Source organism: Gymnoscopelus braueri (genome assembly GCF_963280865.1).
Source record: "Gymnoscopelus braueri genome assembly, chromosome: 23".
NCBI classification, from domain to species: Eukaryota; Metazoa; Chordata; class Actinopteri; order Myctophiformes; family Myctophidae; genus Gymnoscopelus; species Gymnoscopelus braueri.
In genome coordinates this window covers 8,209,077-8,235,006 of record NC_137625.1, presented here as the reverse complement: position 1 = coordinate 8,235,006, position 25,930 = coordinate 8,209,077, and the positions used below count along the sequence as shown (strand labels likewise).

At 41.7% G+C, this 25,930-nt stretch overlaps 2 protein-coding genes across 3 annotated transcripts in view; both read left to right on the top strand.

Annotated features, from left to right (window-relative positions):
* Positions 1-6,619, top strand: part of LOC308079239 (troponin I, slow skeletal muscle-like) — a gene marked incomplete at its 5' end in the record, with an annotated part of 9,674 nt that extends 3,055 nt beyond the window's left edge. Inside the window, 3 exons of the mRNA XM_080420614.1 lie at positions 1,056-1,145; positions 3,980-4,141; positions 6,520-6,619. Of these exons, the coding sequence (XP_080276740.1) occupies positions 1,056-1,145; positions 3,980-4,141; positions 6,520-6,603 (336 nt within the window). The 3' untranslated portion in view covers positions 6,604-6,619. The remainder of the gene's footprint in view (positions 1-1,055; positions 1,146-3,979; positions 4,142-6,519) is intronic.
* Positions 6,620-23,587: 16,968 nt separating this feature from the next.
* Positions 23,588-25,930, top strand: part of cald1a (caldesmon 1a) — a 133,392-nt gene continuing 131,049 nt past the window's right edge. Inside the window, exon 1 of one of the 2 annotated variants that reach the window (XM_080420884.1) lies at positions 23,588-23,715. The gene's annotated coding sequence lies outside the window, so the exon portion shown is untranslated. The remainder of the gene's footprint in view (positions 23,716-25,930) is intronic. The other variant, XR_013932608.1, reaches the window with a different exon arrangement.

The following is a 25,930-nucleotide window of genomic DNA, read 5'->3' as shown; positions in this document are numbered from 1 at the left end:
TCAACTACTGGTGAAAATTGCTCAGTCAAATGTGTACTTGAGTTGATTTACTGGAGTAGTTAATTTTACAGCAACACCGGAATTTTACTTGTAACAGGCTAACATTGTGGTATTGCTACTTTTACTTAAAGTAAAAACTAAAAAAGAGTACTTCTCCCACCACTGCTTACGGCACACTTTTCTTTACCTGTTGTGATATTTGCAATATGATATCCACTCCCGAATATTGCATTTCTGTGTCAGCAGGGTCCCCCAACAATAAAATAACACTAGCTAATTTCACAATGCCAACGGCCATAAAGAAACACCTGCAGAGTTCCCAACCAGTTAAAGTGTAAGCTCCCTAGTAAACAGGAAATACATTCTCCGGTGGCCAGGGTTGCCTGAAATTGATCCCAACTTGAAAATGCATTTTGCAATGTTTGCTAAAGAGGTTGGAGAGACGGGAAGACCCCTGTTACTGAACAAACACTCTATTTAGCCATGATTACTATGTGAGAATATAACACTATTTAACACTTAACAAAAGAAAACCACTTGCTGCGACTTGAAGCCTGATTTATACTTTGTCATACGATGGTCATGCACGCCGAAAATAGCCGCTCTACAAGTTGTAGGCTACATCAGCTCTCTTTGGCACGATCCATACATTAGCTGTCCCCTACCTCCTGCAATGTGACAGGAGTGTGTCTGTGTTTTTGTCGAGATTTCAAGCATATCCAAAACATGTTTTAAGGTGTATATATATATATATACACACACACACACACACACACACACACACACACACACACACACACACACACACACACACACACACACACACACACACACACACACACACACACACACACACACACACACACACACACAGGCACCCTGCCACCTGCCTCGCTGATGGCTGAACGTTCAAAGCCAATGCTTTTACATAACGGTGTTACGTAGAACCCCCCCACACACACACACGCACACACACAAACACACACCTACCTTATTGCCTTCAACATTCCTTAAAGGAGGGCTTAAAGGGGATTGCGTCTGTTCTCTCTTCACAGGAGCTCTGCAAGGATTTGCACCAGAAGATCGACACCGTGGATGACGTGCGCTACGATATGGAGCTGAAGGTGGCCAAGAATGACAAAGAGGTATATGGGTCTTTGTGATGGAAATGAGCCACAATAAAACCCCATTTAGACTCTGCCGTACGACGGTGCCGCACGCCCCCAAACGGTGATTCTCAAAGTGATCCAGGGGTCCTTGACAGGGTTCCAGGGGGTCCCAAGCTAAATGTGTTAATGACTTCAAAATAACTCTATTTTGTACATCGGCTATTGAGCTTGTAGATCTGCTATTTATTTCAAAAAACGTTGAAATAAATGAACACAAGTCATGTATGGGTATTTTCAGATGGGGGGGGGGGGGCAAATACATATTAATTTGGGGGTCGTACATGAAAACGATGTACAAGCTCAGAATGTGGCGTGTCCGTGACGCCTTCTGAACCGTCTGATAAAACGTGATAATCTCCCATTCAATGCATTGATAGCATTCGAAGCCGGTGTCTGAACTTGTAGATCATGTATTTTCGGAGCGCGAAGCCGTCATACGACGAATCACGCTCTAACTGTGTTATTGATGGGCGCTTAGTGCACTTGCGGCTCACCTCAGGTAAACCCGTGTGAGCCTTTTGTAGATGAAATGGCCCCGCTCTCTCATTTCAAAGATTATATATATTTATGTCTCTCACTCCCGAGTCCGACCCAAGTGGAATTATGACTTTCCATTATCTGAAGTCATTGGGAAACGCAGAGGATCACATCAATCCTACGTATAAAAGCCCACGCGTCATGTCGGGTATTCTTTATTGCACAGGCTCAGTGATGTGAACGAAATAACACGGCAAAGACCAGGGTTTTTTATTATTACTCAGGCTTAGTGATGTGTTTTAAGGAAACACATCACTGATGCTGACACTGGTCTTTGACATGGCAAAGGACCGTGGAGAACTAGAAATATAGTATTGTGGTTGTATCCTAGGGCTGGGCAATTAAACCAACATATTTCAAAACCGACATTTAGAACCGCTAACCGATCTTCCTCATGAAGATTTGTGAGAAGCATTTAAATAATATATATATATATATATATTTCTTATAATATAAGAAAGGGGGCAAAATAATTGTCGATTCATTGATATATTATATCAATGAATCGACAATTATTTTGCCCCCTTTTCTCCCCAGTTAATCAGAATCAGAATCAGAATCAGTTTTATTGTCACATCACAGGTTTACAAGGTAAAAAAGTGGGTGAAATTCTTTTTTGTACATCGTTCCCATCGCAACGTTAGTTTCCATAGAAAGAAGAGGGGGGGGGGAGAGGAAGAGGGTGGGGGGCAGGTGGGAAGGAGATCAAAACAAGAGAGCAACAGAAGGCCAGACAAGTTATCTACATATTTACAAATTACCTGAGATAATAAAAAAAAAAAAAAAAAAAAAAGTCGTTATGCCAATAAATTCCTCCCCCCACACACACACACGCACGCACGCACGCACGCACAGCAGTGTGTTGTCACTGTTGTGCCTTACTGGCTCGCCTGCCAGTGACCTCCACCAAGAGGACGTAGCACCTCCATCCCACTCAGTGGTGTGTTCTAGGTTTTATAATCATTCCCTCCCACGCGCACGGCATGTGCACGCACACATGCACGCGTATGTAAGTGCGCATGTGGTCACCGAATGAAATAACCGCTCTATTACCATTAACTATCTATTAACTGCTTAACAATAGTTAAGTAGTTAATGCGTCAATTACTTCGAAACTCCAACGGCCAGCGGTCATTATCACCTCAAGACAATAGTCACACATAAGCTAAAAAAATAGCACGCACATAATATTTACCGTACAGAGCTTGAACTATCAGGGCAGTATAAAAACTATGCTTTGAAGGAATTTAATGAGCGTGTTTTGTGAGGTCACAGTGACTTTGACCTTTGACCTTTGACCAGCTACTTCTAATCAGTTCTTCCTTGAGTCCAAATCATGAAATTCCCTCAAGGCGTTCCTGACATAGCACATTCACAAGTTGGGTGCATGTACATACATGCATGGGTGCAGGGCCGGATTAACCCTTCGTGGTGCCCGGTGCTACGACCCGTTTTGTTGCCCCCCCCCCCCCCCCCACACCCCACGGGAACGTTTTGTCAGCGGAAAATTGACGCTTCACTGGCGCGTTTCACCGTTTTAGCGCTCGTTCAGCAGTCGCTGCGATAGTTCAGTCTTCTTTCACTTTCTCCCTGCCGTTTGGTGCCCCCCCATGGTTGGTGCCCTGTGCTTCAGCACCTAAAGCCCTTCCGTTAATCCTGCATTGCGTGGGTGCACGGATGTGTATGGACGGACGGACGGACAGACGGACGGACGGACAGCCCGAAAACAAAGTCGTCCACTGGCGGAGGCATAACAATACTGTATTCCAAAATACTAATACCATGCTCCACCTCTGGCGACAAAGCGTAAAAAAAAAAACGTTCTCACAAATATCTTAACTGATTCACTGCCAATCAGGTAGATCTACGCGAACCTATTTAAAGCCGCCACGTGCCAATCGCGTAGATCTACGTGAAGTAGACGTGAAGTTTTTTTTTTTTTTTTTTTTCAATTTGACCCAAAGACCAAGGAGATATGATTAGTCAAAGATCTAGACACCTATCCACTTCCTTGTTAACTTAAAACTTAAAAATGCTGTATTTCGGCTCCTGAGTACTTAATTTTTTTCAATGAAAAACTCTGGCACTGGCTAAAAAAATATGAAAATACCTCTGGCAGTTAATAGGATCCCTGGCACACAATATTTTCAGATAGAGGTGCGTGACAAATTTGTATCCATTTGGGGGGTGAAAATCTTTGAGAACCACCACTACCTTTCCTGTGGGGAAAAAAAAGCCAAGACAGAAATTCTCTCCACCTTGCCGACCCCCAGATCGAGCAGTTGACTGCCAAGGTCATGGACATGAAAGGCGCTAAACGTCCCAACCTGAAGCGCGTGAAGAAGGCAGGGGTAGACCTGGGTGCGGAGGCCAAGCTCACGTCCAAGTCTGACTTCAAAGCCAACCTGAAGACCGTCAAAAAAGAGGAGGAGAAGGTGAGTGGGGGTTGTTATAGTTAACTACGTTATAATATGGCATTCTCATAAACACGAAATGTTTTAAATGTTGGAAAAGGGTGTTTGAACAGCTAAGTCTGCCCTGTTCTGTTAATATCACATTAATATAAAATCACTCAACTTAATATGAGTTGATAAAAGCAGGTTTGGACAACTTTTTTGACTTGGACATTGAATGTGAAATTTAGACAGTTCCCCAAATACAGACATCAAATAGCAGCAGATATCAAATATGCAGATGTGACATTTCAAATGGTATCAGTGCTTTGCTAGCGCAACAAAAATCGAAGATTTACAAGCTGTGATTGGCTATTTTCGGTGGCCACACATGTGTGTAACTAAGTGTAAATTAGTCTTAAATAACTTGGGACTTGTACCCAAGTACAGTTCTTGAGTAAATGTACTCGGGTTACCTTCCACCACTGCTCATTGGAAGTCTATCCGCATGTTTTTGCTCCGGGAATGACTCACTCACTTCCGTGTTCTTTCTTTCAAGGCAGCACGTTTGATAAGATGCAGCCACGGTAGCATTTGAAATCAAAGCCGCACGCAATATTTTCTGCTGACCCCCCCCCTCGCCCTAAAAAGGAAATGACATTTGAAAAATATGAGGATTAAAGGAGACCTTGCCCCCAATTCTGAGAATGTCACCGTGTAATGGAATTGGCATACATACGGTTTAAAACATTAAGACCGGGAACACATCTGTTTCATTTCTAAGATTTCTTTGGCTATTAAAAAAAAAGCAGATATACGAGCTCATAGCGCGCGGCACCGAGTGCCGCGCGCTATGAGCTTGTAGATCTGCATTTGTGTAAATCTTTGAATATAATTTTTAAACTCAAATCTTTGCTTCTGGGGATTCTACAAATGTCTTCTAAATCCGAACAGTTTTTTGAAAAACAATTATGTTGCTATAATATCAGTGGTCCTCAAACTTTTTTTCATGTCAAGGACCCCTAATATGTATTTGGCCGCAGACCCCCATATCAAAATATATGTTGTTCCAGGGACCCCCCAGAAGCAAAGATTTGAGTAAAAAAAATGAATGTTCGCTTTAATTTTCTCTTTCAAAAATAGCAGATCTACAAGCTCATAGGTGCCGCCCTTGTAGATCTACAATTTTTTTAATAGCCAAAGAAATCAAAAGATGACACAGATGCGTTCCCGGTCTAAAAGGGTTAAATGTAATGTAGTGCTATTCTCCTTCGGTCGCCGATCCTTTCTCGTAGAAGGTCATTACTGAGGCGCGTGTGTGTGTGTGCGAATGTACTAATCAAACATGTTGGCGGCGTGAGCGCCTTTCTGAGAGAAACTTTAATTCAGCCAGTCGGCATCTCGGCGTATGACATCGTCGCTGTCGGGTGGAAACCTTGTATGTCCAAAAAAACGTTACTTTTCAGGATTTGGAGAAAATCACACCCAGTGTGAAGAGAGTGGTGCCTTTGAATTAGTGTAACTGGTTGCATCCTTGTGTTGCAATCAGCTGCAGCTGTTGAGGCCGTGCTCAAACATACGGACAGACACACACACACGGTCAAATGTAGGAGTGGTTGGCACCACTCAAAAAATAACCTTCGTTCAAATGGCTTCCGTGTAGTTATTATTGAGTCCCAAGCTCTTGTTCATACTTTTCATTGGTTCGATATTTATTTAAAAAAAAACACAGACAAACTGAACCTATTTCACTTTCAGAATTTTTCAGAAATAGCTCAAATTGCAGATCTACAAGCTCATGCAATGCAACGAGTTGTGAGCTTGCCGAGCTGCCGTCGTCGCTACTATCGCACGGCTCTCCTGTATGACAAAGTATAGGGCACTTATTTGACGAAAAAACATAAGTTGAAAAATGGAGATACAAGGTTTCTGCCTGACAGCAACGATATAATTGTTTCCAATGTTTCACCATTATGCTCAAATGTTCTGCTAAGGAGACATGCAGTGTAGCTGTCCCTGTTTCCATGACTCCCACCACCACTCAATGTCACACTAAATGTCACACACACACACACACGCACACGCACACACACACAAATAATGTCATGCATGCACATAATGTGGCTTGCGCACAATGCCACACGCTAACACACATGCACACATTGTCACACACACTAACACACATGCAGACCACATGTTTGTTAAGGTATCGGTAACTCACCCTATATATCCCTTGTCTGTCTGTCTGTCTGTCTGTCTGTCTGTCTGTCTGTCTCTCCCTCTCCCTCTCTCTGTGTGTGTATGTCTGTCTGTCTGTCTCTCCCTCTCCCTCTCCCTCTCCCTGTGTGTGTATGTCTGTCTGTGTGTCTCTCGCTCTCGCTCTCTCTCTTGCTCTCTCCCTTTCTCTCTCACCACCACAGAAGGAGGAGGTGACAGACTGGCGTAAGAACGTAGAGGCCCTGTCCGGCATGGAGGGCAGGAAGAAGAAGTTCGCCCAGACATAAAGACATCAATAGTGCACTCACACTGTCACGAACCTGAGTGTTAAGTTTAACTCTGAGAGCTTTGGATATGTCACAGTAAAACCCGGTGTGTGCATTTACTCTAAGTGTAAGGCCAATTTTTACACTTTCTGAGTTAAATTAACACTCTGGATTTTTCTGTCTCTCCTTTCTGTGCTGTGTGCACTATACGCTGATTAACCACTTCAACCCCATATGGGTAACTGGAGTCCCTCAGGGCTCAATACTAGTGTATTTTCAGTTTTCTGTTATTATGGGTAAAGCTTTCGCTGAAAATAGCCGATCGACAAGCTCACAACGCGACGAGCCACAATTCCCCACAATTCCGATGCTGGGGTTTAAGTGGTTAAGTAGTCCAATAAACATCCTTTATTTTTCCTTTTGTAAGATTGCGTGCGGTTTGTTTTTGACATTACGATTTGTATAAGTGATTTGAAGTTACAAAAACGAACAATGTGTGAATGTAAATCAGTGGAGGTGGCTTCTCCATGTTTGTGTGTACTGTAGGGCTGCAGCAGTTAATGAACGGATCGATTTACATGATTATAATAAAATGTCAGAAATAGTGAAAATAGCTGATCTACAAGCTCACAGGCGATCAGCTATTTTCACTATTTTTTGCATGACACTTGTGTGTAAAAAGTTTAAAATTAAGCTTAAGTGGTTAATATATGTGTGTTTTGAATAATCAAAAAAGTGGGCTAATTAATAGAATAATAATTAAGAAATTATTTGATAATTGCAGCCTTATTTGTGTGTGATGGTACTTGTTTAACCCTGGTTCACCTGTCTTTGGTTTGTTGCTGAGCTCTGATTTTGAGACATCTTGTTCTGAAAAGAATGTTTTTTTTCCTGCCATAGCCTATAAGACCCTCTCGGTGCCAAAATGCATTTCAGTTCTACCTATATGACATGTGTATACATACCAAAAGAGCACGTGAAATAGCTTCAGTGTTAATTATTGGAAAAATAAATCTGTATCATTATTACCAAAAGTATCTGTTCACAATGCTTTCTCTCGTGCACTACTAACTTAATCCTGTGGGTGGCAGTATAGGTTAGGATGCTGAAGCGCCACAAAACCTATGCACAAAACACTGGGGATGTGACAGAAACTAATTACAGTCACCTGCTGCTCCACCAGGGGCTGTCTGAGCCGCGCAGTGTGTTTGCTTTGATTTGTCACCTCTGAATGGAACACAAAGGTCAGCAAATATGACTTGTTGAATTTTATTTATTACCTTTTAGTTTAACTGAGGTCCATGGGGAGATTAGGCTTATGCTCTATGAAGGCACATGGTGCGGATAAGAAGATAAAGCATACTGTAGGGCTTACATGCACACAGTGGTGGAGGAACTCGCATGTTAAAAGTAGCAATGCTGCATGGTCTGCACCTTCAGGGCAAGGCTATCCACAAGTTTCCTAGGCCGTGTGGGCATCACTTCCTGTCGATTTGATCCAATGAAATCCAATAGATGGGTTTCCCGTTTGTAAACATGAGAGGATGATGCGCGCGCAGTGGAGGGAAGAGCCTGTAGAGGGCGCTATTACCCGCAGCATCTCTGGCCATTGTACGTTGATAAAATAAATGGTCTTCACCGGGTTTAATGAAAGTAGATTAAATGATGCAGTTTGTAATATCTTCTTTACTCAATAAAAATGATTTGTCGGAAGTTGGATCTGTCTGTATATAATAGCAGCATTATGCCTATTATGCCTATAATAGCAGCATTATGCCTATCTAAATCCCGAAAATAACAATAGAGTGAATGGCACTTCCGGGTCGTTCTACCTCCCGCATGCGCAGATTGCACTCTCTGCTCTGTGATGACGTCGCGCGGAAACCCATCTATTATATCCAATGAAATCGACAGGAAGTGATGCCCACACAGCCCAAGCCCAAGGTAACCTTGACACAGCCTAGGAAACTTGTGGATAGGCCATATTGGCTGCGGGTACATGGACCATCATGTATTCATTCAGAATGAATTCATTCCGAATGAACTCATTCCGAATAGAGGAATCTGATCCACTCACCTGTTTACATGGGACCTGAATAAAAGTATTCCTCGTTTACATGACCAAAGCATTCATTCGGAATATAACTTTTGACATGCGCAAAGTGGTTCCCGCCTACGCCCGGGCATGGACCAGGGGCCACTACCCGGAGCAGAGCTTCCCCTGGTGGGCATGGGAGGAGGCAATGAATAGCCCCCTTGTGCCTCCGCGGCGGAGGTCTGTCGGTCGTAGACAGGCCGGTAAGCAACGCACCGACTCCTGGCCAGGCAGCGTTGTATGCGGTACAAGCCTGTGTTCCTTTGTTATCGCCGTTTTAATGCAAAAGTAGCAGATCTACAAGTTCAGACCAGTTTATTTTTTTGTATTGGTACCAGACACGGTAAAACGTAGGCTAGCCTATACTATTTGTCACATTTCTCATGTAGGTACGATGACGTCATCGCGCATTCGCACATGGTCATTATAATAATAAATAATAATACATAAACACCGGACCGCTCATGGTCATTATAATAATAAATGGAGAGAGAGAGAGAGCAACACTACAGTCTATGAAACAAGGCACGCTCATTTATGGCAAAAGTACAAAAGTATTGGCATCAAAATATACTTAAGTAGAAAGTATAAGCTACTCATTATGCCGACTTTGCCGAGTGTCACGTTTTTCATGTATTATTATGAAAAAGCTTTGAAACATGCTGTAACTCATTCACTGTGACGAAAACCGTCTTTCTGCGCCGAGTAGCGCGCGGTGCACACACGGAGAATGCGGAGTCTGTCGCCTTAAAACACAATCGCCCCGGGTCAAAATCCAGCGACCATAGAGCGGCCGTGGATGGCCCGCTCAAAAGGTGCGTGGGGCGTAGTGTTTTGGGACGACCGTTCCGGCTGCCCATGTAATGAATTGATTAAGTAAAACTCATCTGTTTTCGCTGCAGCTGCACCCTAATAATGTAGTTTTAATTTATTTTTGTTCACGTATGCTATTAAAACAATGCAGCTATTGCAGTATTGGGCCTTAACATGTGATTAAAAATGTATACGTATTTGGCCCCTCATATATAAAATAAATGTAAAATCTGATTTAAAATTGAAACTTGCAGCTGATCAATGCGTTTTCTTCGTTTACGTGTGGACAGGGATTTTAAAAAAATAATCTTTGTCATGTGGCCAGGGATTCTTTTTAAAAACTGAGGACTAAAATACCCGTTTAGAAAAAGATCCATATAAGTGTAGCCTAGGCCAGCAATCCTTGGAGCGTCCGTTCTCCTGGACAAGTCTGGGCTTAACCATGGCTTATTAAATGACGCTATAGAATAGAATCATTCATTTTATCCCGCAGGAGCGACCGTGGCCGAATTAGAGATTTGATAGGTCATTTTTGGACAATTCTGACAGCACTATAAGCACGGACATGCGCAAAGGAATGCATGTATTCCAAACAGAGAGGAGCGTTCGGAATAAAGTGTTTACATGGTCAATTCCGATTGGTATATCCCGATTCAAACGGTCTATACCACCCCTCCTAACCCGAATGAAAATTCATTCGGGTCAGACTGGAATGGAATATTCTATTCCAATTGAGGTGTTTACATGAGCATTTCTATTCTGAATGAATTCATCCATTCATTCATTCCGAATAGAAGTGTATTCATTCCGAATGAAACTGTCCATGTACCCGCAGCCACTGTAAATAAATTGAGCCTCTTCCTTACTTCCTTCACAGGTGTTACCAATGATACTAATGAAGGCTGAGGCTCTGTTCCATTCTGGTCAAACAGTGTCAGGGTGCTGATGTTGTGCATGTTGGCTCACTGGAGACACTCTGCTACACTAGTGGGTCTCAAAAAGTGTGAACAACCAGGTACCCTCATGGTTCGTTGAGGGGGTTCCAAATGGCCCCTTACGAGTGTGTAAGTCTGAGAGTGTACAAATGGAACCAAATGGAGCCGAGTTATGGGGGTCCTTGAAAAAGAACCACTGTGCTACACTAAATGGAGCCTTCATTGGTATCATTGGTGACACCTGTGAAAGAACCCCCAGGGGGTCCCTGAGTGAGGGGGTTCCACGAGTCCCCAGCTAAATTATCATCATCTTTTTTCTTCTTTTAACTTAAGTTATTGTATTTATCATGGCAAAGGGCCTGGGGTTGGAATCAAACCTGCATGGACCGGCTAGGGCGAGGACCAAGCCTTAAATGGTACGTGCTCTACCAGGGGTCCTTGGCGGGGTTCCAGGGGGTCCCCAGCAAAATGTGTTAATATAGCATAAAAATAATTCAACCTTTTTATACTTTGGCTATTCAAAAATTGCAGATATACAAGCTCATAGCGCAGCACCGAGTGCCGCGCTATGAGCTTGTAGATCTGCTATTTTTTTTAAATCGTGAAAATTTGTGCAAACCTTTTGAATATATTGTAACTCAAATCTTTGCTTCTGAAAAATGCGAGCAATGCCGATCTTGCTCTTTCCTACATTCACAATTACAATTTCCTAACATGGCCCTCGAGTTCATGTTCAAGTTCACGTCGGGGTGTCTTTTTTTTCTTCTTCTTTCTTTCTTTCTTTCTTGCCGTTCACGATGAACACATGGCCCCCGGATCTGATTGGACACAGATGGGGTCTCCACGGTAATATCAAACATCCCCACGCAATGTTATATTCCGTTGCTGTTGGTTAGAAACCTTGTATGTCCAAAAACTGTTACTTTACTTTTCATTTTCCAATTTCTTTGGCTATTCAAAAATAGCAGCTACAATAAGAACAAGCAAGCTCATAGAACATTTTTGCAAATCTTTGAATATATATATTTTTAAATGGAACATTGTAACTCAAATCTTTGCTTCTGGGGGTCCCTGGAACAATATATTTTGAGATGGGGGTCCGCGGCCAAACACATATCATTTAGGGGGTCCTTGACATGAAAAAGTTTGAGAACCACTGATATAGAAACATAAGTATTTTCAGAAAACTTTTAGGATTTAGAAGACATTTTGTAGAATCGGTCTCAGGTCCAGGGGGTCCCCAGCGAAATTAGTTAACATAGCGTCACAATCATTTTAACCACTTAGCTTTGGCTATTCAAAACTAGCAGATATACGAGCAAGATATATGAGCTTGCAGATCTGCTATTTTTGAAAAATACATATTTTTTAAAGCGAACATTTTTAAATCAAATCTTCTGGGGGTCCCTCGCACAAAACATTTTCAGATGGGGGTCCGCTGCCAAATGTATTTAAATGTATGGGTACTTGGCATGAAAAAGGTTGAAAAGCACTGGTCTAAATGGTTGGTGTTACATGGCAGATTGCTCATCATGAAGTGTGTAACAGTCTCTTTGAAGGAGCTATCGTGTATCAAAGTCTCCACTGTGGGATCCACACATCAAGGGGCCAACCGTGACATCTTGGAATCTTCATTATGGTGGATGGGGGATGTCAGACTTTACTTTGGGGGCCTTCTTTGGTCAGTGGTTCTCAACATGGGGTCTGGGGACCCCCAGGGATCTTTGAGGGGGGTTCAGGGGGTCCCCGGCTAAATTATTGACGAATAGGAACCAAAATGAACCCTATAACTCCGGAACCGAAGCGGATGTTTCGTTCAGTTTGTGCGCTCTCTGAGTTAACGATTTTTCAAAAATAGCAGATCTACAAGCTCATGAGTGCCGCGCTATGAGCTTGTAGATCTGCTATTTTTTAATAGCCAAAGAAATCTAAAATGACAGAGATGCGTTCCCAGATTGAAAGGGTTAAACATTTTCTCCAACACCCCCTTCCTCCCTCGACTCTGTCTTCATTATGAGCAAGTGAAACAGGAATGGAAATATAGATGAAACAATCTTCTGTTTCTGATTGTTTGTTTGTTACCAAATAGGCTACAGATTTGCAATCGGTGGCAAATAGCCTGCAGCTGCTATATGTGCTGTAGCTGCTGTTGGGTGCCATAAGGGTGACATCAGGACAGCACAGAGGGAAAATAATCATATGCCATCATTACAAATGACCATAATGACAGTCCTGTAGTAGTGCTTTGAGAGCATGTAAACTGCTAAATCTGTTGACGGGCTTTCTAGTGCTTAAACGGGCCTATTGTAACTGCAAACTGCAATTAGTGTGAGATATATAATGTAAGAGTTGGAGATATTGCGATGTGAACCCATGTGGATTACTGCGAAAGCCCATTTGCTCGTTTTTTTTTCCTTCTTTGCAACCGAAGCCTCATTTGTGGAAATGACGGCACATGACGAATAATATGGCCTTGAACCTTTTCCCTGACCTATAGCCCCCTCTGACCTTCTTCCATGCCTCATTTCCATTTCACATTATGTAAAGTGATTTATTGCGATCTATTGCATGTAGCATGCATCAGGCTCAAATGGGGATTAAGACCCTAAAGCCTGATTCATACTTGATCGCATGACGTACGTACGTCATTTCTTTTTTCACTACGTATTTTTTACTTAAGTAAAAGTAGCAATGCCACATTATAAAAATACTCTGTTACAAGTAAAAGGCCTGTGTTCAAAATGTTACTTGAGTAAAAGTACAAAAGTATTGGCATCAAAATATACTTAAAGTACCAAAAGCAAAAGTACTAAAATGTTTGAAAATAGCCTATGTATGAAATAGGGCTAAAGTGGTTAATGTATGTTTTATAATATAATAATTTATATCTGCAAAGTAACTAGTAACTAAAGTTTTCAAATAATTGTAGTGGAGGAAAAGTACAATATTTGCCTCTGAGATGTAGTGGAGAATAAGTGAAGTATTGGAAATTGGAAATACTCAAATAAAGTACAAATACCTCAAAATTGCACTTAAGTACAGTACTTGAGTAAATGTACTTAGTTACTTTGCACCACTGCATGACGGTGTAGTGTAGTGCGTTGAAAATAGCCAACCTATAAGCTCACAACGCGTCGCGGATGCAACGCGTTGTGAGCTTGTAGCTCTGCTATGTTCTCAGTGCGCGACATAGCATAAATTAGGCTTAACTGTGACCCACACTGGCTCAAGTTCCTCCAGCTCTTTCACATGTCCAGGGGCCCCAGTACAGATCCCTGGGGGACTCCATATGTCGCTCCAGCTGTAAGTCCAACCCAAGCAAACACGCAGTCACTTGTTTGTTGACTTTAACTAAATGTTGAATCTATCCAGGAGAATATGACGACTGGTGAACATTATACATACCACGCTTATGTGAAGATTGTTGTTCAACGGTATTTCATATTATTTTTCATAACACCCAAATAGCTCCGGGCTGAATTCCTGTTAGGTGCTGTAAGATGCCATGCTGTCTGGAGACATCAGCCTTTGTGTAAGTAAATAAACAATTCACACATACTCTAACATGCTTACATGTCTAATACATACTTTGTGTGCATTGTTATTATATCCGTTAGTTCTTTTTTGTATCCTCTAAATCAGTGGTTTTCAACCCTTTTCATTATCAAGGTCCATTATTTCGGATTCGGTATTTGAGCCACGGACCATCATTTGATGAGATTTAGCCTCTCAGACCCAAGACTTACAATATTCTGTTGTCGTTGGATGCGATTTTGTCCACAATGCCATGCTGTATTGATGTTGGTACCAATAAGAGAGATGACAGGCAAACATTGCTCAAAATAACAATTCTTTAATTAAGTGATACAGATGTTTAACAATAATTTTACTCTTGAGAGCGTAAAATGAGTCCAATGGGTCCATTTGGTTACCAAACTCTCCATCATTCAGCTGGGGACCCCTGGTGGTCCCCGGACCACTGATTGAAAAGAATGAAAACCACTGCTCTAAATGTAAATTATTTAAGTAATTTTATGTTATGGACTTTATGTTACGCTTACCTGTCCATGGCGTGTACATCAGTCAGACTCAGAGTTACATGAACACTCAAGATTTGACTGTGTAGGTAGGCTGCGTGCTAAAGCTAAAATACGACAGCATTGCACTGTAGGCCCCCCCACACGCACACACATGCGCACACAAAGAGGACATTGCCATACATGTATAACGTCCAACATGGTCAATATTTAATTTTAAAGTATGCATGACAAGCTCTGACTCTAGAGTGGTGCATATTATTATACCTTGGTTGAACCCAGCAACTAAAAGACATCTCTCTGACAAGGTGGAAGGCGTAATGGTCTCTCTGACAAGGTGGAAGGAGTAGTATCATGGTCTCTCTGACAAGGTGGAAGGCGTAGTATCATGGTCTCTCTGACAAGGTGGAAGGAGTAGTATCATGGTCTCTCTGACAAGGTGGAAGGCGTAGTATCATGGTCTCTCTGACAAGGTGGAACTTCGTGGAAGGCGTAGTATCATGGTCTCTCTGACAAGGTGGAAGGAGTAGTATCATGGTCTCTCTGACAAGGTGGAAGGCGTAGTATCATGGTCTCAGGGGAGCCAGCTCAGCATGTCTGAGCCGTCCTCTTAAGCTCTCCTGGCCTGAAGGTATGCTGTCAAGTGTGATAACCCTCTGGCACGCACCCAGATGACTTCTGCAACATCCGGTAGGGGTGGTACTTTTTTTTACTTAAGTAAAAGTAGCAATACCACAATTTAGAGTCAAAGTTCTGTATTCACAATCTTACTTCGGCTAAATCAAAGTATAAATTATAAAAAATATCCTTAAAGTAGCTATTTCAAAATCATACAGTGTCATGTCATCGGAGGATTAATAATTGTTGATCGTTAACCATTTAAAGGTAGGGTAAGTGATATTTTTTTTTGTGTTGTGTTTTGTGTCCGAAAACGTGAAAGCTCTACATTCTGGTAGTAATGATTGCTATGGACGTGTTTGCTCAGTAACAGGGCTCACCCTGTCTCTCCCGCTCTTAAAACATAATAGACTTTTTCAGGTGGGTTGCCAGTTCAGCCGATAAGTAGAGAGTACCCATTTATCAGCTTAAATGTTCCAGTTCCACTTTTGTCTGCTCGTGTTTTTGTGTCATCACTTTCAATTTGACTTGTCTATCCTGTACGAGTTCTCTCTAGGGATTGGATACAATTGGTATCCTGACCTGAAAAGGTATATTTTCTCTTTATTAAAGAGCTGGAGAGGACCGAGACACCTGAACAAACACTCAAAACCAGTAATTACTATCAGAATATACAGCTATTTAACACCTATTTTCTTTTTAAGATTTCTTTTTGGCTTTTATGCCTTTATTGATAGAGATAGACAGTAGGTTGACAGGAAATGGGGGGAGAGAGATGGGGGCTGACATGCAGCAAGGGCCGTCGGGATTGGGACTCGAACCCGCGACACACTTGTCACAGAGCACCTAAACTACACTGGGCCTAGGTGTCTGGATCGCTGCGCCAGCGGCCCAGGCCTTTAGCACCTATTTTAACATAAAATCACTTACTGCACCTTTAAGCTGCAATCAGTAACTTTTATGTGCGGGCTCAGCTAGGTGCCATAATTTCTACCACTGAGCTAATAGAGCTTGCCTACTCGCTCAGGGAAGAAATAGCATTTTGACCTTCATGTAATACCTCTTGTCAACCAGTAGTGGTCTTACCAGACCACAGGATCTAAATGTTGCGATAGAAGAGCAGGGAGACCGATTACAACCACAGCAGTGGTGTTGGGCATAATGCATTGGCACACTCTACCATGCAGACTGGTCAAAATAGGTTTGTTAAAAAGGTTATCGATTGCGGCTTTACAGTCTTCTCATAATGTTACGACAGACGATTCGAGACGAATGGCACTAAGCATACTGTTAAAAGCCAGTAGTTCTAAAAGTGGGGTCTGGGGACCCCCCAGGGGTCCAGGGGACAACATCTGGAATAATTTAGCAAAAGTTTAAACACACCAACGTTCTCTTTACAGATAGAGATCCACGGGCAAAATACATTATCAATTTAGGGGTCCTTGACATGAAAGTGTTTGAGAACCACTGCTGCAAACTACGGCAGATCACTCACACTGTGAAACCATGTTCCGTTTCCGTGGGCACTTTCCAGGTCAGTTCAGACCAAAGGTCAACGTTGAGTCAACCGTGATGGAGAAAATATCCGTAGTTTTAGTCAATATTTCATACATAATATTTTGAGTGGATATGAAAGCTATCTTCCAATATTTTTTAGATGTGCCAGTTGTTAGGCCCTGTTGTCAAAAATTGGCAAAATCTTTGAAATCTTTGATTGTCAACGTCAATAGAAGATCTACAAGCTGGCGTGTGTGTGTAGATCTGCTTTTTTTTTGCTATTTTTTCTGACCTTGTTGAATCTCGCCCTTGATTGATGCATTTTCACAAAAACTAAAACTAACACCATAATAAAGATTGAACTAAAACTAAGCCATTTGAAAATAACAAATACATAAAAGAATCTTTAAAACTATTGAAAACAAAAAGTCAAAACAAAATGAATGAAAAATGCTAAATATAGCCAAGTTGAAAGCTCTGCATCCACCTCCGGGTTAATAGCCCACAGAGACGGAGAGTGTTAATCCATATCTCTCTGATGTGTGACACTGATGTGACACTGATGGCAGTATTTGGTCCTGGATCAGGGCTTGTGCTCGTGATGAAGTGTGCCCTGCCCTCATTGTCTCGCTGCCATCTGGCAGCACACTCAAGGTCTCGCTTACGCTAGTAAAATCCTCAGTCAGTGGTGGACAAAGGTTACAAAGTACATTTACTCAAGTGCTGTACTCAGGGGCGTCACAGGGGGGGGTGTAAGTGGGACTGAGTTACTAGCCCCCCCCCCCAAGAAAAAAAATCCTAGGGGGGCCACAGTGAATCTTTGTCCCCAGGGCCCAGAATTTGGTGCTACGCCCCTGGCTGTACTATATCGTTGCTGTCGGGCAGAAACCTATTACAGTATCTCCATATTTAATTTGTTCGTAAATTAATGCCCTACTTGATCATCCTACAGCGTCACACAGACACATGAAAAGTAGTAGATACAAGGTTGAAATGCGGCGCTAAGCGACGTGTTTTGAGCTTGTATAGATCTGTTACTTTTGCTATTTTTGAAGTTGAAATCTGAACAGTAACAGTTTTGGACATACTGTGTGAGGTTCCCACCCGACAGAGACAATATGCAAGTAATTACTTTGAGGTACTTTTACTTCGCTTGAGTATTTCAATTTTTCGATTTACACCTCCTCCATCTCACATAACAATGATTTGAATGCTTTAGTTGCTAGTTCTTTTGTAGATCTAGATTCTTAATACAAAACTGGTAAGCCCTACGTAAACAATTTACAATTTAAGCATTTAGCAGACGCTCTTACGGTAATCCAGAGTGATTTACAGTAAGCAAGGTAAACTAAACACGAGGTAATACATCAAATGCATAGAAATAGTAATCTATAGGATCATAGGTAAACCATCATCGGTCTAAACAGTATAATATCAAAAAAATCAATAATCTGTACATCGAAACTATACAAACTATAGGATGCCTGGTCAATAAATGAACTTAGCGTCTGTCTACATAACATGCTATCTAAATTACATTTTAACATTTGATTGTAGATCATTTGTATTAAAGTACTGTACTTGTGAAGTTGTGAAGACATGAACATTGTATGACAGCAATTTTATGAATGCCATTTCTGAACTTTTGCCATTTCAAACCCTACAGGCGGAAATAGATCTACAGTACAAGCTCACAAAGCGTCGAAACGCGATAAGCTGAGTTTTTCCAACCACCGCATGCAATGTTATGCACAGTGTTTCTCTCAAGTGACGTTTGTAATTCATGTTGTAAACTTGATCGAAACGGGTCAGTTTTAAGGCACAAGGATGTGAGGAAATTGTTGATTGAAGTTGATTGATGAAGTGCTAACTCTCTATGAATGCTTGACGGATGACACAAATATTTATTTCCTGTAAGCATAGCACTGCCTTTATTTGACAGTGAGTAGAGAGACATGAAAGAGAGAGAGGAGATCACATGCAGCAAAGGGCCTTGGTCGGATTCGAACGCAAGCCAAGGACTTGTATTAGTACACATGTGAGTAAATACAGGTAGGTGTCATAATACAGCTGAGCTACCGGCGCGCCAGCAATTAGAAATCTACTCGCCGTGCAAGGTCACGGGAACAATGCTATTTGTCTGCCATGTTGAAGTTTGACGTCCGTTGGTTCAGTCGGGGGGGGGGGAGGGAGAGAGAGAGAGAGATGAGAGAGAGAGAGAGAGAGAGAGAGAGAAGGAGAGAGATAGAGAGAGAGAGAGAGAGAGAGAGAGTAGAGAGAGAGAGAGAGAGAGAGAGAGAGAGAGAGAGAGAGAGAGAGAGAGAGAGAGAGAGTATTTCACCCATGGAATAAGCTGGCCAGTGGTGGACAAAGTAGGCCTGGCTACTCAACCACCAGTACTTGAGTCAAGTATATAGATAATGTACTCCTGGTCAAATATTTAAGTGAAAGTTGCTCAGTCAAATTTGTACACGGATAAAATACTGGAGTACTTGTTTAAAAAACGAAATACATACACGTGTGTCTGCGCGTGTGTGTGTTTGTGTGTGCGCATAGCGTAAGCGTGTGTGTTAGATGCACATTCACAGAGGCCAGGCTGGGTCTCGTTGCCAGCCCTGACAGCTGTTGTAAATGCAAATGCACCATGTTAACAAACAGCAAAAGCCATAAAGTTCCCTCAGTCTGTGGCCAGATAAACATGGAAAAACATCCTGTACGCAGTCCCCATCTCTGGCAGCCCTGCCACAGTAAATACAGTCATCATCATCATCAGTGCTCGACACAGTATTTCAGTACTTTTAACTCAAGTACAAATTTCATCAGAGCCACTTGCACTTGTAGTTGGGTAGTATTTGGCCAGGAGTATCTGTACTTTGACTCAAGTACTCACCTACTCGGGGTGGTTGAGTACTTTGTCTACCACTGCACCATAGCTCACTCACACAGCGACACACACACACACACACACACACACACACACTCAGAATGCAATAACACTCTGTTTACGTATCGCTCTCTTGTTTTGTTTTTCCAGTGGTGGCAGCAGATCCCCAAATATGTCCAAAAAGAAGTAAAGCTAATAAATATGTCTCACGCACGACTACTACAACCCTGACAAGGCGAGGCATAAACTCAAACCTTATAGCTGGAGTAAACACCTGAGCTCATGGTGTAAATACAGCAAGTGAACAACGTTTTGGAACAGCTTGGTTTTCAACCTGTAACAGCTTGGTTTTTCAACCTGTGGGCCGGCGACCACTGGTGGGGCGGTGAGGATATTGCAAGTGGGTCCCCAAATAACTGCCAGTGTGGTGTAAAGTAACAAAGGTACATTTACTCAAGTACTCTACTTAAAGTACAATTTTGAGGAACTTTTACTTTACTGGAGTATTTCCAATTTTCGGTACTTCTACTTCTTATACTCCACAACTGTACATCTCAGAGGCAAATATTGTACTTTTACTCCACCAAAATTATTTGAAAACTAGTTACTTTTGCAGATATAAATTGTTACATTATAAAACATACATTAACCACTTTAGCCCTATTTTATACATAGGCTATTTGAAAATAGGCCGATCTACAAGCTCACAACGTAGATCTGCTATTTAAAAAAAATGTAGTAGGCTACTTTTGCTTTTGGTACTTTAAGTACATTTTGATACCAATACTTTTGTACTTTTACTCAAGACTTTTACTTGTAACAGAGTACTTCTACATTGCAGAATTAATACTTTAACTTAAGTAAAACACTTTTTCCACCACTGCATGACAATATAACATAAAATAATGTAAGAGAAGAAATTGTCATGGTATGCACTATTCTTCGCGTCGACCGGGGAAAAAAATAGAGTTTTCTTTGTGCTACAGATGAATAGGAACTTAATACAGGAACTTATGTACAGAATACGCTATGTTGGCTCCATTGATCCAAGCTGGAACGCAATTGATTGATTGATTGATTGATCATTAAAATAAACATGCTCTGAAAATGCACAACGGGCATGGGTGGGCCGTGAACACTTTTAAGATGTTCAAGTGGGCCCTGATCCAGGAAAGCAACCACTGTTCTAGAAAGTCCTATTTTGTACTTCATCGTACAATGGTATCACACCAAAAAAAAACTATCTACAAGCTCACAATGCAAGACAATTGCAATGTGACACTTTGTGAGCTTGTAGGATCTGCTATTTTGCTTTTGTTTAAAAAAAAACATACATTTTCCCTATTATGACGTGCTCAATATAAGGAATGCCAGGTTGAAAGTGGTTAAGGACATTTCACCCACTGTAAACACGCCCTATCCAAAAAAGCATCACTTGTTGCAATTGAATTATGCCGTGGAGAGATTCTGCATCGGGGCTTTTTGGGCCAAAGAGACGTTTGCGTGCAAATGCACTTTGGGAACGCAGGAGACTCTGCACAAACGTTGTGAATAAAGGATGACAGGTTTATCGCCACTAGGCATCATATTTCCGAGGGATAGAAATAAACAAATAGTTCAGATAATGGTTTTAAAGTGAACCCCCTCAATCAAATATCACTCTATCACTCTCTCTCTCCATCTCTCTCTCTCCCCTTCTCCCTCCCCCCGGACATGGGACTATAGGCCTATACAGTACATGAATGTTATCTTCCACACACACACACACACACACACACACACACACACACACACACACACACACACACACACACACACACACACACACCCACACGTACGTTTGTATTGTGTGAGTATTATTATACTTGTGAGAACATCAGCATTATAGGACAGCTGTTTTATAATTGCCTTTTTTTTTGCATTTAAACCTTAACCGTAACCCATAATTAGCAGATCTACAAGCACTAAGAACGTGACACGCTGTGAGCTTGTAGATCTTCTATTGACACCAACATGCAACTAAGTATAAATCGGACATACCTTTAACACCTAAATTGAGTTAGGCCACTGAAACTGACCCCTAAACCTGACCACTAAATGACAAATCCAAATCCTAACCCTATATTTTCCTAATTTGAAGTTAGACTTAAAACAATCTGATTCAACCATAAAACACCATCATGTTGTGGGGATAAAAAAAAAAAAAGTTTTACTCTTATGTACCTGTACACAAATATGTAACAATAAAGCACAGCATTGAACCTTGAATTGTCTCAACAATGTGTAATTCTCACAGTAATACAAGCGCACGCACCTCCGCACCCCGCGCAGCATACGCGCACCACACACTCTTTAAAATGACATGCTGCTAAGCCACACCAGTGTGTGCACTGTTCATCTCTGCACCGACGGTCTTAATGCTCTGTAAATCCATCCTTTGTTCCCGTCATCATTGTTTTAAGGGGAAGACAAAGGAGAGTGTGTGTGTGTGTGTGTGTGTGTGTGTGTGTGTGTGTGTGTGTGTGTGTGTGTGTGTGTGTGTGTGTGTGTGTGTGTGTGTGTGTGTGTGTGTGTGTGTGTGTGTGTGTGTGGAGGGGGGTTATGTCTCCACAGAGGGTGGGGATGGGGGGTTATGTATTTCATAGTAGCGTGTTAAACAGTGCAGCTATTGTACTTTGCATTGGGTAACTCTCAGCATCCTCAGCAACCTCACTGAGAGACAAAATAAAGGTCACAAATAACAAAAGGGTGGGGGGTCTTGACCGATTGCACGATTTTTAACTATAAGCAAACAAATGACTGAAATACAAAAAACACTTTGAAAGATAAATAAGTAAACGTAAATAATAAAATGCACACATCAACTGAACGTCATTTCATTTAACCCCGTTCAAAAATGAACAGAAACACCAGATCAGCAAGCGCGAAACGTGCCTCGATGTGACGCGTTGTGAGCTTGTAGATGTGCTATATTGTTGCGTCTTTGCACAATTTTAATCCTACACATCGGCTGCATAATCATCGACACCCATATACGTCATCAAAATAGTCACAAAATGACCGAATATAGAGGTCATGACCAAAAGTAGTGGTCAAGTTGACCAAAAAAAGTCAGAGTTTCTCTCTGTGCAGACCTGTGACAAACAGTATACTTTATTTCAGAACTTCCATCGTATAGATCTGGGGGGAAAGTGGACTATATCAAATAATTAATTCTTCCAGTAACAAGTCTTTTGGCCAGTCGCTCGGCTCACTTTAAGGCCCACCACCGACCCAGACTCTCTCTGGATGGCTTTTAAGTTCTTTGGTGTCCAAACAAACAATATATAAAACATAATTATAGTAATATCTCAATAGGTTCTAGGGGCCATACTATATAGTCTGTGAGTGTTTTAGCAGACCACCCCCAGCCCACCCCTCCCTCCATCCCTTTTTTTCGGCCAAGAAGATTAACATTTCATATGATCACTCTTGACAGAGGAGTTTCTTTCAGGGGGCTCCGTGAAGGATAACCAAAAAAGGGCATTCTTTTGGAAGTTCCACTCTCTCTCTCTCTCTCTCTCGTCTCTCTCTCTCTCTCTCTCTCTCTCTCTCTCTCTCTCTCTCTCTCTCTCTCTCTCTCTCTCTCTCTCTACTGAAGCTTATTAAGCAGAAATTACATAACTCTCTGAAGAAGTGTTTGGAGTAAAGGGGGGGGGGGTGTAATTTATAGCTAACTCTGTGAGGGTACAAAATGTAACCAAATGGACTCTCCGGGGGGTACATTTTGTACCCTTTCAGAGTTTGAGGATCTGGTGGCTCCTGCCCAGCAGTAAACATAGATGTATGCGATTATGTTTTTAAAGGGAGGAGGGGCCTCCTATACTTGGGTATTCACTTTTTTTCTCTTCTTTTTTCATCATTGAATACAGTGAAAGAAAGAGAGAGCGACGTGCTCGCAGACTCTCTCTCTCTCTCTCTCTCTCTCTCTCTCTCTCTCTCTCCTCTCTCACACCATTGCCCTCCTCTCTCTCTCTCTCTCTCTCCTCTCTCACATCCATTGCCCCCCCCCCTCTCTCTCTCTCTCTCTCTCTCTCTCTCTCTCTCTCTCTCTCTCTCTCTCTCTCTCTCTCTCTCTCTCTCTCTCTCTCTCTCTCTCTCTCTCTCTCTCTCTCTCTCTCATCCATTGCCGTGGTGGTTTTTTGCTGCTTGAGAGACGCGTCGACCGAAAGAAGAGCACAACTTTTACATCTTCATCCCTTTCGAAATCCACAGGTAAGAAATAAAGCGCTCGTTTTTGGTTGTGTTTGTTTTGGATAACGATCGATCATCCTTTTTTGTGGGAGAGATATAATACGTTATAAAGTTCCATGATGCGAAAGGATGCACTATAAGTGCTCGTTGAAAGGTCGTCCTGTGCCGTTGCATAAACGATATAATCGTGTAATAGCATGTTGTCACAGTGTCGCCTCTATGAAAGAAAAGGCTCGATCGACACTATACGTACATTCTCGCTCGGTATCGGTACAATGCAAAGTTTGGAGGCTGCTAAGCCGCTCCCGTCTTTTGTCGTTTTGTGGAATACCTAAACACTCGCCCCCAAAACACAGTTACCCCTAAACCTAGCTTATTCCTAAACGTAACCTCAGTGAACTAATCCTAAACCTAACCTTATTCCTAAACGTAACCTCAGTGAACTAATCCTAAACCTAACCTTATTCCTAACTGTAACCTCAGTAAACTATGTCTAAACCTAACCTTATTCCTAAACATAATCTTTCAGTAAACTATGCCTCGACCTAACCTTATTCCTAAACGTGGTGTAAAGTAACTAAGTACATTTACTCAAGTACTGTACTTAAGTACAATTTTGAGGTACTTTTACTTTACTGGAGTATTTCCAGTTGTCTATACTTTTACTTCTACTCCACTACATCTCAGAGGCAAATATTGTACTTTTACTCCACTACAATTATTTGAAAACTTTAGTTACTAGTTACTTTTCAGATATAAATTATTACATTATAAAACACACATTAACCACTTTAGCCCTATTTCATACATAGGCTATTTGAAAATAGCAGATCTACAAGCTCACAACGCGTCGCATCGCGACGCGTTGTGAGCTTGTAGATCGGCTATTTTCAAATATTTAGTACTTTTACTTTGGTACTTTAAGTACATTTTGATGCCAATACTTTTGTACTTTTACTCAAGAAATGTTTTTATTCTGGACTTTTACTTGTAACAGAGTATTTTTATATTGCAGTATTGGTACTTTTACTTAAGTAAAGAATTTGAGTACTTTTTCCACCACTGAACCTCAGTAAACTATGCCTAGACCTAACCTTATTCCTAAACGTTACCTCAGTAAAACTATGCCCTAAACTTAACCTCAGTAAAACCATGCCTAAACTTAACCTTATTCCTAAACTTGACCTCAGTCAAACTAAGCCTAAACCTAACCTTATTTCTAAATGTAACAGCAGTTACCTAACCTAACCCTAACCCTAAACTTAACCCCAGTAAAACTATGCCTAACCCTGAACTTATTTCTAAACTTATCTTCAGTAAAACAAATACAAGAAAAAAGGGGAGCGGTCGTGTTTTGGGGGCGAGTCTTCTGTTTTGTGCACTTTCACCCCACAGAAAAAAATCCCGTTTCATGACAAAAGCAAAGTTGTCGTGAAGAAGGCGTCCTATAACTAACTCTGCCTCTTTTAGCTCACTATATTACGTCTGGGAAACGTCTGGTCTTATATTTGACAAACTTCTGCCGCTGCGCGTCTCTACTCTACAGAAACATCACTCAGTCACTCGCAGTCATTCTCCTCAGTGTTGCCATGTCTACGAGGGAAATAAGCAACCAGGTCAATGAAAACAAGCCCAAAAGAAGCAAGGACACCTAGTACATACGAGCATTTTCAATTTATATACTGTATACATAGAAAATAGCCGATCTACAAGCTATATGAGCTTGTAGATCTGCTATTTCCCAAAAAAATCTTGAAATAAAATGTGGAATATTTGGAATATTTTTGACACATTCTAACAACACAAATCTGGTATGGGGGGCTCCCTGGCACAAAACATTTTCAGATGGGGGTTAGGGTCAAATACATGTTAATTTACGGGGTCCATGACATGAACATTTTTGAGAACCACTGGTTAAAATCATTTAAAAATCAGAAACAAGCCCAAATAAGCAACTACACTTTAGAAACAACTAACAAGCCTAAAAAATCTGCAACCCACAAATACCAATATTTACAAGCAGCTTTACAGTAAAAGAAGCCCAAAGTCGCTTATAAAAAGTGGACATGGCAACCATGCTCCTCGGCTGTTAGATTCTTATCGGGGCTAAAATATGAGAAGGGGCGGGGTCTCTCTCCATCTCCTATCCGGGCCCATTGGCTCATTATAACACAGTGGTTCTCAAAGTGGGGTCCGGGGGCCTCCCCAGGGGTCCTTGAGGGGTCTCCAGGGGGTC